This window comes from Balaenoptera physalus (genome assembly GCF_965194825.1).
Source record: "Balaenoptera physalus genome assembly, chromosome: X".
NCBI lineage: Eukaryota > Metazoa > Chordata > Mammalia > Artiodactyla > Balaenopteridae > Balaenoptera > Balaenoptera physalus.
In genome coordinates this window covers 96,782,286-96,800,723 of record NC_138903.1, presented here as the reverse complement: position 1 = coordinate 96,800,723, position 18,438 = coordinate 96,782,286, and the positions used below count along the sequence as shown (strand labels likewise).

At 43.9% G+C, this 18,438-nt stretch overlaps 1 protein-coding gene across 1 annotated transcript in view; it reads left to right on the top strand.

Moving 5' to 3' along the window:
- GUCY2F (guanylate cyclase 2F, retinal) overlaps positions 1 to 18,438 on the top strand; it is a gene marked incomplete at its 5' end in the record, with an annotated part of 83,494 nt that overhangs the window by 48,410 nt on the left and 16,646 nt on the right. The window contains 7 exons of the mRNA XM_082445690.1: positions 196 to 372; positions 2,692 to 2,848; positions 7,793 to 7,942; positions 11,402 to 11,550; positions 13,805 to 13,968; positions 14,703 to 14,895; positions 18,140 to 18,314. Coding sequence (XP_082301816.1) covers positions 196 to 372; positions 2,692 to 2,848; positions 7,793 to 7,942; positions 11,402 to 11,550; positions 13,805 to 13,968; positions 14,703 to 14,895; positions 18,140 to 18,314 — 1,165 coding nt within the window. The remainder of the gene's footprint in view (positions 1 to 195; positions 373 to 2,691; positions 2,849 to 7,792; positions 7,943 to 11,401; positions 11,551 to 13,804; positions 13,969 to 14,702; positions 14,896 to 18,139; positions 18,315 to 18,438) is intronic.

The following is an 18,438-nucleotide window of genomic DNA, read 5'->3' as shown; positions in this document are numbered from 1 at the left end:
TATTTATTTTAATAGATGCTGCATAGATGAATATTCACGGAAAGACAATCTATTCCACCTCTTACTGTACTAACCTCTTTAGTATTCCTGGGTCACTGAGCTCCACTCCACAGTGTCCCTAAAGAATCAGGAAGAAGGCCCCAGCTCCAGTTGAGACAGAACAGCTGTGACTCTCTTGTCTCTCTCTGTTTCCAGATGAAGGACTTACATCATGAGAATATTAACCCTTTAGTGGGCTTCTTCTATGATTCGGGGATGTTTGCCATTGTGACAGAATTCTGTTCCCGAAGGAGCCTGGAAGACATACTGACAAATCAGGATGTGAAACTAGATTGGATGTTTAAATCATCACTCCTGCTGGATCTCATCAAGGTTAATGGAAAGACTGAAAAGCCAAGGTTTTCCCTGTAGATTAGAACTTCAATATTTTGGGATGTTTCACTTTCCTTGGGTCATTGTGATGCTCTCACTCCTCCACCTTCCTTCCCTGTGTCTGCCCTCACTTCTTCTCATAGCCCCTTTGTCCATATGTTATAAGGTCCTGATACAGAAAGAATTTGCTTGCTCCTCACCTGACCCCCCACCCCGTTTGAGGGCCAGATTTGTCTTTACTTCCTATAGCTATTGAGCACTCTTCTGCCTTAAGCAATCTTTTCTTCCATCCCATTTCTCTGCCTTCTGGTTGTGGGAAAGTGCGCATTCCCAGGCTCTTAGGTTCTGCTTAGCCCCATCTCCTGGCTTTCACGTTCTAAAAGGTGGTTCAGTCTAGAACTAGGTGATGGGTCTTTGCATAGGTCTATACCATAGGTGTAGATGTGGAACTCAGCATGACCAGAAAGCCAAAAGACCATTGGTTCTATCAGGCAGCACCTCCATTCTCAGAGGCAAGGACTATTAACAGCCAACGGGGTTCACAGATGGGTCCTTGGATGGGCTTCAGTGGCGTCCATGAACTCCCTAGAGTGATATGAAAATTGTGTCTATGTGCACTTGTAGTGGGCTGATTTGGATAGCAAATAGTCATTGAGCTTCCTGTATATTAATCACAGTCTTGACCCTTGTATTGTGGCCTAACTCTTTTCAAGGTAGCTTTATAGACATTATCTCATTCCAATTTTCCATAAAAGAAGTGTGATTATCCTCCTTTTACAGAGGCTCAGAGAAACTAAATGAGGTTTTTGTTATATAGTGTCTACCACACATAGTAGATACTCAATAAACATTTACCAGCTGGCTATTAAGTGGCAGAGCTAATAATAGAATCTAAATCTCCTAATTCCTATTCTAACACTCTTTCCACTCACTCTGTAAGCAAAGTCCCATGAGTTAAGAGAGAGTCCTCTAAATGAGTCCTCTCAGACCCCTGATGAATGAAACCCAAGCATTAGACAGCTAGGGAGAAATCTCCCCCACTATAGACTCTGCTTGGAAGTACTGGGGACTACAGAATTTCCTAGGGTGCAAGATGTAAAGCATACAAATACAAAGGGGTGTCAGGCTGCAAAATAGAGCCAGATACTTAAAAGGACTCAGCATAAACAGTCCCGAGATGACTGCACTAGAAAATGGATGTATTTATATGTGAATGATTAAACCCATCTGGTAAAGTCCTGGTAGATCACATTTGAATGTCATACAAGGTTGCCAAGCAAACTGTAGCAGTCAGTATCAGCTTTCTTGCTTTCAGCTTTCTTTTTTATTGTCTATTTTTAATTAAAAATATATAAAAAATAAATTGTATATATTTTATATAATTTTAATATATTTTATATAAATTATAAAAATAAGACATTTCTAATTATAAAAATAATGCATTCAATTAAATTTAGAAATCAAGTGATATAAATATATTGGGAAAATACTGACAATTATTCAATCCTCCTTCATATCTTCCCCCCAAATTAATCACTGTTGACAATTTGGTGATTAGCCTTGCAATTCAGTTTTTGTGTATTTACATACATTATAGATTTTGTTTGTTGTTTAAAATACATACTGTCACATAGTTCTGCAACTTACTCCTTTTCACTTACTTTATGGCTTAGATATGGTTCCTATCAGTACATACAAATCGATCTTATTATTTTTAATTGTTGCAGAATATTCCATAGGTTGGATGTACCACAATTTGGACATCCCTTCTTGATAGATATTTGTTATACATCCAATTATATAATATAAAGCAGAGTTGCAAGGAGCATTCTTGTGTATGTGCACATGTTCAAGCATTTCTTTGGAGAAGTAGTATCCGTAGGTCACAGGGTACACATACTTTAAATTTTGATAGCTATTTCCAAATTACCCACCCAAAAGGCTGTACCAATTTCCATTCCTGCCAGTAGTAGATGAGAGTTTGGCTAGACCTTTTGGGGGAATATCAGAATTTTCAAATTCTTGGCAATTTTATATGTATAGATCTGTCCTGTGTTTGAAATGTCAATAAATCTTCCAATAACACACAGTTCTTTATGCCCACAAGATATGATTCTTCATCAAAACGTAAAATTTTAGCGCTAGAAGGGACCTGGAAACGATTCTTGTTGTCAAAGTTTTGCTTTGCCTGTGTATAAGAGAAAAAGGCTGAATTCTAGATCATAATAGCTCATGCCATTAACAATCTCAGAAAGTGGCTCTAAAAGCACAAAATAGTTAAATAAGTTGCTAAATAAATCCTGTTTGTATCATCTGCAGGGCATGAAGTACTTACATCACAGAGAGTTTGCTCATGGGAGGCTGAAGTCTCGGAACTGTGTGGTAGATGGGCGTTTTGTACTCAAAGTGACAGATTATGGCTTTAATGACATCTTGGAAAGGCTAAGACTCTCCCAAGAGGAACCTTCTGCGGAAGGTAAGCGATGTATTGTACCCTTCTGATGCACACAAGGTAACTCCAAAGTTCAAATGAGAACATGCCCTGAATTAAAGCCTCAGGCTGATTCAACTCCCCACTTTTGTTGAAAAGCAGCCTCATTTCCAAGCCAAAGGAGTTGAATGAAGTCTGCAGGCTGTAATCTCAGCGCAGCCAAGCCTTCTGAACAAAGCCAGTGCAATAATGTTGAGTTCCTGCTGTGGCAGGATTAGGTTATATTGTGTGGAGACCCCAGGTGTCCCTGGAGGAACTTGCTGAGCGCTAGGCACACAGTAGGTGCTCAATAAATACTTGTCAGATTGAATGGAAGGTAATTTGGTAGCTGGACTCCCACAAAGCCCATTCTGGAATGGGATGTCACTAGAGCCTACCCTCACTCACTGTCTCTGTCAGAGAGAAAGAAGCAAGGAGGGGGGGGGGTCGCCAGCAAGTAAATGCTCTGTGGGTTGTGTGGGATGGCTTCAGACCGAACTATGGCCTTCTAGTAAATCAGTAGGCATGCCTGTAATGTCCACTTTGTGTTTTTGTCTTCTATTTAGTGCACCCGTGGCAACACCAAACAATGCCTGTAGAGGTCACAACAGATCAAAGAAATAGAAATCTGAGATGGGACTTGGGAGTGGGTGATTGAGAACTATGAGGGAATGAATTGATGGAAGGGAGGGAGGAAGAAAGAGAAAGAGTAAGAAGGAGAGAAAATGAATAAGGTTAAATACATATAGGAAATTTGCACATTAAAAGTTTTAACCGGTGTTGCAAGGGGGAAGAAGAGAAATGACACAAAAACACAGAGAAACAGACAACCCGGAAGAGACACAGAGAGGGAGAGATGCAAAATGACAACATATACTGATATTCTTAAAATGATCTTTGGTGTAATAAGTTTAAAATTGCTGACTTTATAGGAGAAATGAAGAGTGGAGGACACAGAGAGACACATGCACGGATAGAGACACAGTCCAGTCATCAGTGGCATCATCTTTGAGCTTTACAAAGCTAGTGGAATACGAAATTTTAGGGAGTCGACTGGTCCAACTTGCTCATTTAACAGATGAGACACCTGAGTCTCAAGATTTGCCCAAATCGTGCAGCTACTTAGCAGCAAGCAGTTCCAGGAATTCAGTTCAGATCTTCTGAAGACTAACTCCTACACCCAGCTAAATTAAAACATTTAATGACAATTTCCTCTTTCTCTGCCCATCCATGCTTTGAAGGACTTGAAGCTCCCGGTAATCACAATAGAAACATGTGCTATTGTCTTCCTCTGTGTCTCTGTTTCTCTGTCTCTCTCTCTCCGTCTCTGTCTCTCTCTTCCTCTATTTCTCCCTGTGGACCTGTTCTTGTTGACGACTTAGTCGTATGGTTATTATTTGGCTAATCCCAATTTGAAAGCTTGGAGTAGTTGCCTGGTGTTAGCGCTAGGATGTTGGGACGACAGCTGTAGAGTGGGAAGTACTTAGCTTCCTGTCAAAATTACTCATCTATCAAAGATAAAACACAATGTCCAGCTTCCCAGAATTCCATTGAATTCACAGGTTGGCTACTTTCAAACTTAAGAAACGCTGGTTTTAGAGTGAGGAAAGGATAGCTGCAGTGGGTGTTTTTTATTTTTATGTTATTTTATTTTATTTTTTGGTGGACTGTGTCTGTCTCTTTCCCTGTTTCTCCCTCTTCACGTTTCATTCCATTCTCCAAATTGCAAGGGCAATCTGGATGCTCAATCCATTCTTCGCACACTGCAGCCAGAGGGAGTTTCCTAAACTGCAAATCTGATCATGTTACAACTGTGCCAAAATTCATTGAATGGCTTCCCATTGCTCTTAGGATAAAGTTCAAACTCTCTTACGTGGCTTACAAGCCCTTCATGGTCTGGGCCGTGAGGACCTCTTGTGCTTAATCACTCCCTCCTCTGTCTCTATGCTCCAGCAATGCTGACTGCCTTCCACTTGTTTATTTGCACCAGGCTCTCTCTTACTTCCAGAACTTCACACATGCTGTGCCCATTGCTTGGTACACTCTTCCCTTCCTACTCTGTTACCCACTCATCTGAGTCTGGCTAAATTCTCCTCCTCCCACAGGGCTCAACTTAAATACCACTGATTCAAGAGACTTTCCATGACCCCTTAGGCTTGGCTAAATTCTCCTCTTTATGATCCTTTAAGGCTTTGAACTTTGTTGTAATACCACATTTTGTTGGTATTACATGTTTAATTAGCTGTCTTCTCTCCCTCCCCAAACTGTAAGTTTTGTGAAGGTGAGAAACAGGTTTGCCTCCCTCGGTGCCTTTCACAATACTTGGTGGAGTAAATGTTTGTTGAATCAATGAATGGATGAAATAAAATAAAATAAAATAAACAAATTTGCTGCTCCCTACCTTAGATGACAGGGCTAATAGAATCTTATAATTGGAAGGCCCTTGGAGATCATCTGGCTCAATTTCCATTTTACGGATGGGGAAACTGAGGTTCAGAAAGGTGAGCTGATTAGTGACCGAGTTGAGATTGTGAATCCAGGTCTCCTGACTTCCACCCTGTGTTCTCTTTTACCACACCACACTGGCTCTCCAAGGTTGATTTTATCACCATAGCAGGGCTCAAGAGTTAGTAGTAGCTCCAGCAAACACAAAACAAGCCAAAGTGATTTTTCTAGGTTTTTTTTTTTTTTTTTCCTGAGAGTTCAAGTCTAATGGTAGGTAGTGGCTCTTACTTGGCTCTGGAGTGGGAATGGGAAATGGGGGCAGGTTGTAAGTGTATTCATTACTGCCCACTCCCAATTACATAAGTATAGTGCAGATAAAGCCTCATTTTAGCCATTAACAACATACATGTAAGTGCTCTCTGAAAATACTATTTGGTAGTGATTGTATTTAATAACCCAGCTTTTTACCAGAGAGTCATGTCCTCTTTTCCCTTCTTGTGCTTTTTTTTTTTTTCCTTCTTGTGCTTTTAAATGTGCAGGGAGAGAGAATGCCAGGAAGAAGCAGCTGCATACCATTTTCCCTCCCCCCAAAACCGTATGCCTGAAATCCCATGGTCAGAAACGTATTCCCTTGACTAAAGTATGATTCAATCTTTTTGGCTTTATTTGCAAATATCAGTTCTCCTAGGCGAGGAGATAGAAGGGCAAAACCACTATAGTGAGTGTATCAGAGACTCTCACAGGGGTGGTGGGGCAGGCGAGTTGGGGGACAAAGGCTGGGGATACCCTCACCCTCAGGAGGCACTCTTTTCCAGCCTCCCTATCTGGACATCAACCTGCTGTTTACTCCACCTCTCTCCCCTCGGAAGAGCATATCGAGCCTATCCCCAGCCCTGCCCCTTCCCTGTCCATTGTAGCCTACCTATCTATCTCGTTCCCCATCCTGCTGCTGTCGCCCCTGCCCCCATTCAGGCCCCTTTCACCTCGCCTCTGGCTCTTACTGTAATAACTTCCTCGCCGGTCTCCCTGCTTCCAGCCTCTCTCCTTCTTCAATCCAGTTTGTGCAGGTTGCCAGATTAATCTTCCCGAACACGGCTTTCATAAAATCCCTCTCCAGCTCCAGCACCCCTACTGCCTTTTGTATTCGCTCCAAATGCCTTCATTTGGCTCTCAGGGCCTCTCACCTTCTGCCCTCATTCTTCCAGCCACCCTCCCTCCCCCACTTCATCAACCCCATTTCTCATTTCTCATTATTCCTTAACAGAGCCCTTCTCTTCAGCCAAGCTAATCTGCTTACCGGCACCCCCATCCGCAATTTGCTCCTTTCTACCTCTTGTTCTTTTGCACATACTGTTCTTTCTCCCTGCAAAGCCCTTACCCTGTCGTCGGCTCTAGGAAACTGCATCCTTGACCTTCTTAACAAACTCCTTTAAGATTTAACTTTTCCGGGAAGCCTTCCTGGATTAATTTGATCAGCTCAGTGTTTTTGTTAGCTTGAACCTCATGGAATTGCCAATATTGAACCATTTTTGATCTACAGAAATGGAATTTCATATGGTTCAATATGAAGCATTCCCTCCAACTTTTGACTACTCAATTTATATTATTAACTGGTATTTCTTTATATATTGCTTAAGGGGCCCTCGCCCCAAATTTCTCAGTCTCTGCCATAACTCTCTGAAAGCAGAAATAATATCTTTTTTTCCCTGTTGGGGTCTGAAATGCAGCAGAGCACACAGTGGGTGCTCAATATTGGCTTTTAATAGATTCATTTCCTTACACTATATAGTGGCCCTCATCACTATCTCTGTTGTATTGCAGTTAGGGGTACACGTGTGTGTCTTGCCCACTGGTCTGTGAACTCTGCAAGGGCAAAGGCAAGGTCTAATTCATCTCTGACACTGCCCCTGTCCCTAGCACAGTGCCTGGTACATAGTAAATCCTCAATAAATATTTGCAGAACTGAGTTGAGGGAATTGCCGCACCCTTTTGCTCTGCAAGGAACAGAGGAGACTTGGGGATCCTCTAATCCTCTTAGATAAGACCTGGAGAAAGCAACTTGTGACTCCTCGAGCCCCAGCACAGTCAAATTATCAGACACATATAGATCTCAGCACACAGCAAATCCATGGCAACCAGTCGGGCAGTGCACTCGCCTTTCCCTGGAAGCCTGCCAACTGCTACTTGCAGACTCAAGAGAGCAAGAAAGTCAGCACCTGATAGTTTTTTTTATTTCGAGCTTCTCTGCCCTTCCCCACACCTCCGCTCTGTCTGCCTGCGTGGTCCTGGTGTGGGGAAAGTAGTATGCTTTCTCTGAGAGTAATTCCTTAGCTTCATAAATTCAGACTCCAGGGGGAGGGGGGGGCGCGGAGGCACTAGCATGCCAGTCTGTCTTAATAAAAATATAAAGCAGTCAATGAAACAGCACCCTTGGAGCCCTCGAGGGCATTGCAAATGCTGTCAGTTAATCCTCCCTGTATTCATTACACAGTGCTTTCTTTTCAGAGTTGCTGTGGATGGCCCCTGAACTGTTGAGAGCCCCGAGGGGCAGCAGGTTACGTTCTTTTGCAGGAGACGTCTATAGCTTTGCCATCATCATGCAAGAAGTGATGGTCCGGGGCACCCCATTCTGCATGATGGATCTGCCTGCCAAAGGTAAGCGGGAGGTGAGGAAAGGGTACCAGGAGCCCACCATGACCCAGATCATCAGGCCAACCCAGGCTGCTGCGATTTGCCAGAAGAGTGAACACGATTCCGTGTTTGTGCTAATTGCCGGCTGGTCTGCAAGCAGCCCTTGTTGTGTGCAGGTGGGACTTGGAGCCAGACAGCTTTAGGCATTTGGAAGAAATAACCCTCACCCAAGAAGCTGGTCCTTTTCCAAACTGTGACATAAGCCAAGGGCCTACAGGACTTATGTTAGTCCTTTTTTTTTAGCAGCCCCCTACTACTCCTTTGAGACACCCCCTGCCAGATATTTCAGTGCCCCCTCAATGATACTCCTGGATGTCAAAGTCCTCCCATTCTTTCCCTGTGACACGCCATAGTCTTTCATCCTTATCTCCCATCAGAATCTTTGGCGACCAGACAAAATTTGAGGGGAAGCAGGATGTTTACGTATTCTAAAAGTATGAAATCACTAGATATTTACTAATTACAAATGGAAAAAGAGTGAGTTTATTAGTGGAGGATCCTGCAGACACCACCTTAACCAAGTGATCAAGGTACATCAACATCATGTACCCCTGCCATGATGCACTGAGAAGGTCTCAATACCACCCTGGTGGTATTCTTGCCCCAAGATGCATAACCTCAATCTAACCATGAGAAAACATCAGACACACCCCAGCTGAGAGGCATTGTGCAAAATAACTGGCCAGTACTCATCAGAAGTGTCAAAGTCCTGAAAGACGGAGAAGGAATGAGGAACCATCACAGATTGGAGGAGACTGAGACATAACAATTAAGTACGATATGGGATCTTGAATTGGATTGTGAAACAGAAAAAGACATTAGGGGGAAATTGATGAAATTCAAATAAAGACTCTAGATTAGTAATAGTATTGTACCAATATTAACTTCCTTTGTACTGCAGTTTTATAAGTTGCTAACATTCGGGGACATCCCTGGTGGTCCACTGGTTAAGACTCCGTGCTTCCACTGCAAGGGGGCGCGGGTTCAGTCCCTGGTCAGGGAATTAAGATTCCACATGCCGCATGGCATGGCCAAAAAAGAAGAAAAATAATAAGTTGCTAACATTAGGGGGAAACCGAGTGAAGGATATATAGGCAATTATTGTACTATTTTTACAACTTTTCTGGAAGTCTAAATTTATTTCGAAATAAAAGATTTTAAAAATGCAAAATCAAACCAAATCAAACCTAAAATACTTAGTTGTCTTTTGCCCCACTCGGAGTTTTAGTTCACTCCTCTACTTAAAACCCCCCAACAGTTCCTCATCACAAGTTAAATGAAGCCCAGTCTCCTCACATGAGGTACAAGGCCCTTCACAATCTGGTCCCTAGCCACCTCTCTAGGCTTATCTTCTGCCACTCCCCATACTCCAGCTAAGCCATGTGACTGGCAGTGCCCTGAAATCACCACAGTCTCTCCCACCTCTGTGCCTCCACACGTGTTGCCCCTGCCTTCTCCCCACCTTGCCTCATCCAACTCATGTCACCTCCACTGGGAAACCTTCTCTGACCTTTTCAGCGTGGGTCAGGTGTCCCCTCTGTGCTCTCCTGTGCATATATCTGCTAGAGCACTTATATTGCTGGTCATTGTTTATCTTCCCAATTGAACTGTGAGCTCCTCGAGGACATGAATCATGCTGGGCCTAAGCAGAGAGGTGACCTATGTCACTCGCTGGTGTTCTGAGAAAGGGACTCCCTCTACCAGAGAGTTGGATGGGGCAGTTGCACTCCAAGGGGTCGACTTCCATGGAATCTATTGCACTGGGGGCAGGGTGAGAGATGTGATGGAGAAACCATTACTGGTATGGGCCAACCTGGGTTAACAGAGCAGAAGGTGTGGTGTCACAAGGAGCTGAGAAGTCGGAGGCAACAACTGAAATTCTTTCATGGAGGCAAGGGGACACTTATAATGGTATAAAGCAGTACTGTTGGAGTGTTACAGCCAAGGCAGGGGTGGGAAAGGCACACTGGTGGTGCAAGCAAGGTTTGGTTCATGATGAGGATATTAAAGTCAAGGGTGTGGAGAGGGGGCTAGGGATAAGAAATGGGCTGAAGCAACTATACACCAGTAAAAAATTGATAAGTAATAAAGCTATTCTGAGAAATGTGGAACATTAAATTTGAAAATGGAAGCTCCAACTTCCATATGCAGTAAAATCTTTCTTCAACCAAAAAAAAAAAAAAAAAGCAATAAGCTGAAGAGATAGTCGGGGCTTGGATTTTATCCTGTGGGTAATAAAAATCCATGAAGGGATTTTAAGCAAAAAAGTGACGTGGCCAAATCCATGTTTTCAGAATGGTTTGTTGAAGGCGAGGCTGGAAGCAGAGAGACCATGCAAAGTGCTCAGCCCATATTCTGCTACACAGTTAATGTTCCACTGAAAGTGGGGTTCAAGTACCAGCAGCCAGAAGGATCCCAGTGAGGCCCTGAACTATTTACCGGAGTTTTTTTTTTTTAATTTATTTTTAATTTATTTTTGGCTATGTTTGGTCCTCATTGTTGTGCGCGGGTTTTCTCTAGTTGCGGCGAGTGGGGGCTACTCTTCGTTGCGGTGCACGGGCTTCTCATTGCGGTGGCTTCTCTTGTTGCGGAGCACGGGCTCTAGGCATGCGGGCTTCAGTAGTTGTGGCTCGTGGGCTCTAGAGCGCAGGCTCAGTAGTTGTAGCACACGGGCTTAGTTGCTCCACGGCATGTGGGATCTTCCCAGACCAGGGATCGAACCCATGTGCCCTGTGTTGGCAGGTGGATTCTTAACCACTGTGCCACCAGGGAAGTCCCTTTACTGGAGTTCTTAATTCCCTTACCTTAGGGGCCAGGCAGGACCCATAGCCTGGAGCTGGGCTGGGCCAGGGTCTTCAGCGGGGGCTAATTGGGTCTACTGTAGGGATTGAGAGGCTTAGATGATTTGGGGGTGGGTGAAAGGAGCCAGATCATTGAAACAATGGATAAACAACAAGGTCCTAATATATAGCACAGGGAACTATATTAAATATCCTGTAATAAACCATAATTAAAAAGAATATGAAAAAGAATACATATATGTATATATATATATACATATATATATATATATATATATATATATAAACTGAATCATTTTGCCATACACCAGAAATTAACACATTGTAAATCAACTATACTTCAATGAAAACATAAATAATATCTAGCAGAAGCAGAATAAAGGTGTGGTTAAATGATACCAATAGCTCAATTGATTAGTTTCTCAGTCCTTCCTCAATTGATTGATGTAGCTTTTGTTCAGATACAGTTTATATTCAGGCCACCTAAGGAGAAAGCAAAAGACATGGCCTTTATGTAATTTCTCCTGACCAACGCTATTCTTGGCTAAAACTCAATTATCTTTGCCAAATCTTGGTGCTTTCCCCACAGTCTGTAGACCTTTTTCTTCTTGCTTCTGGACAGAAATCATAGAAAGACTTAAGAAGCCTCCTCCTGTCTACAGACCAGTGGTTCCTCCTGAGCACGCCCCTCCAGAATGTCTCCAGCTGATGAAGCAGTGCTGGGCTGAGGCTGCAGAACAGCGACCAACTTTCGATGAAATATTTAACCAGGTAAGGACTCCGTGAATCTTAACACTCACAGCCCAGAAGCCATCCTGAAACCAGCCTACCTAAAATGAACTCCTTGGGTTCTCATCATACTGTGGAACCTCTTGCGAGAGAAAAAGACATTCGTCTTGGGGAAGAGGCACGGAATTGGCTATTTGAAGGCCTTTGGTGCTGGAGCATCCCCAGCACATCCTCCAAGAGCACAAGGATAGGTTTCTGTGCTCTTTATCTGAACCTCTGTTCCAGACCATCCACAATCCGATCTAACTAACCTTTCAAAGATGGAGTTGAACCACTAGGCACTTGCAAGACAATGGCATTGAGGCCATTAGAAGATGGAATAGATGTATCCTGGACTAGATGGGGATCCTCGTAGAGCCCCCTTTGCTTTGGAAATTCCAGAGAACTCTGATGAGTATCCCATTTAAATGAAGCCAGATTGTTTTTGGAGGGTCAGGGAAAATATGGGGTGTTTGAAACGGTGTTCCAGATGGAAGGAAGTGCAAATGCGGAGTACAAAAGCAGGGGATTCCTTAGGTTTCTAGGGAACGACTTGAGGCAATGGAGTGCACGAAAAGTGATAAGCTCTCTCCTTAAGATACTGAGTTTCTAAAGAGGTTGACGCTTTCCCTAGAGTTGGGGATTTAAAGGGGAAAATGAGGAGCAGACAGAGAGAGCCCTGCTAAGGGAGCCCTGCTAGGGTGTGGTTCCTCTGTTGGAGCATGCTGTTGAGGGATTTGTTCAAACTACAGGATACCGAAGCTCAGGGTGTTCTCTGGGAGAGCCAGTGCTGTGTCAGCTCTGGCGGAGAGGCTTTTGAGCCTGGCTAGGGTACAGCACTGAGATGCTTTGTGAGTGGCAGGTATCTGAGGCGGAAAAAAGAAAGACTTGGACTGAAAGCCTGAGGGGCCCCGAATATGAAGTCATCCGTGTCCCCAGGTAACAATGCCTCCATTAGCCCGGCTGAGCTTTTTGAGGACACTCAAACAGGTATTCAATAGTATGGAAAAGGCAAAGGACCATGAAGGTCAAATTTCTGAAAACTTACCATGAGGCAGGAGAAAAAGCATTTGCCCTGGTGTTGATGCTAGAGATGTTATTTCAGAAGGCAGAGGGGAAGCCGGTGATAGATAGAAGGAGTGCACATCATACGACCTTCAAACAAGATTGCTTGGAGCTGCCCTCACTGAAATGCTTCAGTGGAAGTTTGGACTGTCTGAAAGACAAGGGTAGCCTCCCAACTCCCTGCAGCTAATAAAACTGAAATGGGAAAAGGAAGAGAGGGAGGCTCCCTGGGTTAGGCAAGAGCTGGCTACTGAGATTACCTGTAGGACCTTGGTGGACACGTAGATGTGGACCAGGCTCAGAAGGAAACTCCTAGTGTTAGCCTTGGGGCATTGAGTGCTACACAGAGCACGTGTGGCTCAGCTGTATAAAAGGGTTCATCGGGACAGATTCCTAGGCATGTGCTGAGCAAAATTACCACCAGTCTTCCCTTGTTGTCAACCCAGCATTTTGCATGCTGAATACAGCAATAAGGAGGGGTTACCCCTCGTGATTCCAACGCTATGCCAAGCTCCTTGTCTCTGTAAATGAACAGGGTCCCAGGAGGGCTTATTGAAAATCTGTGGCATGCAGCCACCTCTAAAGGGCCAGGGGCAAGACCAGGTGAATTTTTACATGACCCTGACTGACATGAAGGCCAAGTGCTAGGAGACACCATTATTCTTGGACCCCATGGTAAGAAATAGGGGTAGATCTTACCATGTCGATCTTGGGTCATATTTAAGAGGTCAAAGAACCTCCCACTGTCCAAGAACTGGCAACATGGTAGCGTTAGAAGATAAGGATGATTTTATAGGTTGATGATCTAGAAGAGTAACAGAGCACTCCCTGCCCTCTTCCCCTGACCCCACTCACAACTGGCCTGAGCTCAAGACCAAATCCTGCTGCCTTTGAAGTGGCTAACTATTCATGTGCTAGCATCTCAGAACTGAAGGATCCTGCCTGGAGAGCACCTTTGCTTAGACTTGAAAGAACCAGAAGGGTAGGGGAAGAACTACTTAGGGAAAAAGAGCCCTGTGAGTGGGCCAGGGTGACAGTAAGGGTGGGTAGTGACTTTTCCTATTTATACTTGGGTTCACCTCTCCTGCCTTTTCATTTTAGAGGAAGGGATTTATGATAAGGGGGTCCTGTTCCATCATCTCTAAGTTTAAGAAGTAAGAATTCCCTGGCTCCTCTTTCTGTTTACTTCCAGTTTAAAACTTTCAATAAAGGGAAGAAGACTAATATTATTGACTCTATGCTTCGGATGCTGGAGCAATATTCTAGCAACCTGGAAGATTTGATCCGGGAGCGGACTGAAGAGCTGGAAATTGAAAAACAGAAAACGGAAAAGCTTCTAACACAGATGCTACCACCGTATGTGTGAACACCTGAGGAGTGTGAATGCTTGTAACAATGTGTTCTATTAAAAATAGAAAAAAATTACCCATCAACTAACTGCTCCCTCCCCCTGTCCTGTACACTCTCTACTCCCAGTAGGTTTGAGTCACACCTTCAAATCAAAGAAGAAGTGGAAAGCCAAGGGAGCAGAGCACACTTCCTAATTTTCCACTGCTTGTGGGTCACACTAGTCATTTAAGTTTTTGATGCCTCGGTTTTTCTATGTGTCACTTCATGACTTTGCCTGGAAGTTGACCAATTAAAAGGAGGCAGTTTTTTTAGCTCCTAGAGGAAAGTAGCAGGGTTGTTTTTCTACGCTTTTCCTTCCTTAGGTGAAAGCCTTATGTGTTGCTACAATTTCCAAAATTTCCAAGGCACCTTATCATGTTGTAACATGATCTTCTAGGAGATAATTTGGGGCTGGGGGAACTGAGGAAGGATAGAGAGTTGAAAAAAACTCCACAAAGGTACAGATCAGGGCTCTCTGCTCAATGCTGCATTCCAGCACCTGGCACAGTGCCTGGCACATGGTAAGCACTCAATATCTATTTGTAAAATAAATGAAAGAATGAGTGTTTGCATCCAGGTGACATTTTCTTCCTTATCACTTACTTGGTAGTGATTTTTGGAGAAGTTGTGTTCTAGCAGATGTTTTGTGCGGCCTGGAGGGAGACCTGTGTCCTCTGAGGAATAGCTGTGTCTGTTTTCAGATCAGTTGCTGAATCCCTCAAGAAGGGCTGCACGGTTGAACCTGAGGGCTTTGACTTGGTCACCTTGTACTTCAGCGACATTGTGGGCTTCACCACCATCTCAGCCATGAGTGAGCCCATCGAGGTGGTGGATCTTCTCAATGACCTGTACACACTCTTTGATGCCATCATTGGCAGTCATGATGTCTACAAGGTACGTTACTTAGCAGAGCAATATATTCCAGAGAGAAATTTTGATTTGAGGCTCACCTATGTGTACTCCAAAATGGAAGGAAGGATGCAATTGTATTGAATGCTGTTATTTAGGAATTAAAATGTAAATAGTACACTACTTCCATTGGTCTCCCATTGGAAATGAAGGCCAAATAGAATGCATAGAATTTCACACTTTCCAAAACAACAATCTCAACCTGGCAAGAGATTGCCGGTCAGATTTCTTTTGAGCTATTTTCCAGAACTGGGACTAAGAAGAGGTTGGGGCCAAAAAGCATTATTGCACTTCAGTTTCCAAGTACCCACAGTGCAGACACGGAAGGGGATACAGAAAGTACTGGTGTCTGGCCCATAGTTGATGACTATGACAGAGTTCATCCTGGTAAAGTTTGTGTACATCTAATACATGCTGTTAAAACTTGGTTTCCTCCTTTAGGTAGCGTTTTTATACAGGAGGGAACTCTGGCATTATACATGTCAAAGAGCTATTGGACCTGAGGCTCTCTGGGATTGCTATAGGGTAACCTAAAGCCCACCTAGTGGTCTGAGGTCTTGGGAAGTGATTAATTGTGAGGTTGCAACCCACTGCTTCCACTTCCCCCCACCCCTCCAGCCTGTCAATTTCCACTCTTCCTTTCAAAGGTTGCAGAAGATGAGTACAGAACAGATGACTACATTCACTCATTTCGGTGCCATGCTTCTTTACCCTTGATTGTATGTGTCGTCCTGTCTCTAGGCAGAAAATGACTAAAAATCTCATAGCTACACAGGAACATTTCCACGTCTGCAACATGGTTACTTGTTTTATTGATGGAGAAAGATGCCCCAGGCATCCCACACTTTAGACAGCTCCTCTGTCCCAGGAACCCAGGTAGAGCTGGAGAATGAGTAGCTCCATTCATTGGCTCCTTCACAGTAGTCTGAAATGTTCCAACTCTCAAATCACACACAGGGCAGTGTGTTTATCTCAGATTAGACAGGGCCCTTTCAGGTCAAGTAGAGAGCCTCGGGGCTAGGCCAAGCTGCCTAAATAGGGCTCAGAAACAGACATCATACCTGTCAATCAGCAGGAGCTGCAAACTAATCAAGAAGCACACATGGAAACCACGGTGGAGGAAAAATCCATGGAATCAGGCTACCTGTCTTAACTTGTTGAACTCGAGCAGCCTGAAGAGAAAAACAAATCACTGAAAGCTAATTCAGTTGAAACTAAAATCAAAGATGACTCGGTGTGGCAGTAACACAGCCTCTGGTTTAATCATTCCAGCTGATACTGTTCAGACAATTGTTGGGGGTCTTGGGAATGAGGTTGTTAGGTATTTTGATACTTCACGGCTGCAGTAAGAAGCTAGTGGGCTGTTTTCAGGACAGAGTAGGGCTATATACATCCAAAAATGGAATCTAAGTTTTCAGTCATTTTTAATAAAAACAACACAGTGCAAAGGAAATAAAAATTGAACCAGCAGCGAGTTACCAAAACCGTTTGTGTTTTCATTTTCCTTACCTGTAAAATTGGAATCACCTCCCCTGGCACTTGATAATCTGAAATGGAAGTAAGAAGGCTGCTACAAAATTATGAAGTTAGTGATTGGTTTTCAGTTTCAGTTCTCCTACTACCACTCCATCTCAGCCAGACCCCTTTCTATACCTCCTCTTCCCTTTCTGTGTTCTTATGCTGGTTTATACAACCCACAATTCCCCACAGCAGTCTCACACCAAGGCCAAGCAGTGGCCGTGCTCTGTGCCTTTCTAACTTTCTCGTCCATATTCCTGGGGGCTCCTGGATGACCGACTCATTAAAGCTGAAGCGTCAACCACCAATGATAACAGCCAGCCAGTGAGTTTCTCCCTCCCATATAGTATTTGCATTGTACTGTTGCCTTCCTCCGTGCAGGCAGGCATGCTTATCTGAGAGCAGGGATCCTTTTCTCAAATTGCACCAGGTATAGGAGGCCCTGAATGGAAGCATCCTGAGGTACAAAGTACCATAGGTGCAAAGGATCGCTGTTATTGGCTACATAGGAAGTCATGATGAGGGGCCTATTGCCAATTACGAAATTTTCTCTGGAGCTGAGTCATAGGCACAATCCTATGACTTGTTTCAAGACACGTCAGTTTGACGATGATGATGTGGTGATAATGATGGCGGTGGTGCTAATGGCTTGCACTTATTATCCACCAGACAGGTTTTAAGTGCTTTGACGTATATTATTTAGTACTTAGAAAATTCTAGGAGGTAGGTGCTGTCATTATCCCTATTTTACAGGTAAGGATACTGAAGCACAGAGAGGTTAAATTACGTGACTATAGCCACACAGTTTGTAAATGGTGCATCTGCAATTCTAAACGAGGCTGTATGACTTCAGAATTTCATGCTCTTAACTATGGCACTCTGTGAGTTCAGTTCTTTAGGAGAACATAGATTTTAACTGGATCCAAACTTGTACTAGCAGAGTCTGACAGGCACATTTCATAGAAGTCCCCTCAGCTTACTTATCTTTTGGATTTACTTGAAAAGTTTCACCTTACTAATCACCTAAAAGAGTGAGTACACTTCTGTGGGGAAGACGAGGAGCACAGATTCATTTGCCTTTATTTACAGGTGTCCAGCTCTAACTGCCCCTGCAAAGCAGTTGAGGGCTAGTATTGCTGCTTCTTTGAGAGGTAGCACTAGGACAGGAGGAGGGAGCTGGTGGGAAAAGACTGAGTTCTCACACGCAAGGAGACTGCAAAACTAACTCCATCATATTAGCGAGGCAAAGCAGAAGGAACAGAATCTTTCACCTCCTTCCTTTCCTTTTCCCTATACTTTCCTTAAGGCTGTTCTAGCTTATTGACCCGAAATCACCTAGAGAAATGCTTGCTGGGAAAACACCTTCTCCTAGGATGAATTATTTGGAGCCTGATAATTCTCTAGGGTCAGACAGGAACCTGAGAAGTAGCTGCAGAATCTACAGGTATGGGACCGGGACATCAGTATTTTTTTAAGTGATGCTCCTTAAGTGATTCTAATGCACAGGCAGGCCTGTGAAGCACTGACAGCCTCTCTCTGGCTTCCTCACTTTACAAGAAGAACACTTGGCCTCCATCATACCCTTTAAGCTCTGTGAAAACACACACACACACACTCACACACACACACACTCACACACACACACACACACACACTCACACACACACACACACGTTATTTACTTGCTAATTCTATTTCCCCTGATTTCCAGGTAGAGACCATTGGAGACGCTTACATGGTGGCCTCAGGCCTCCCAAAGAGGAATGGCATGAGGCATGCAGCCGAGATTGCAAACATGTCCCTAGATATCCTCAGCTCCGTGGGTACCTTCAAGATGCGGCACATGCCAGAGGTGCCAGTCCGGATTCGAATAGGCCTGCACTCAGGTAACAACCAGCAGCTAAAGCAAGAGAAGACATTCCCGTGCACCTCAAGGGAAGGCTAGAAACGGGAGGAAGAGGGTAGCTCTCCCTTGATTATTGGCAGCTGGATTATCCAGGTGTCTAGTGC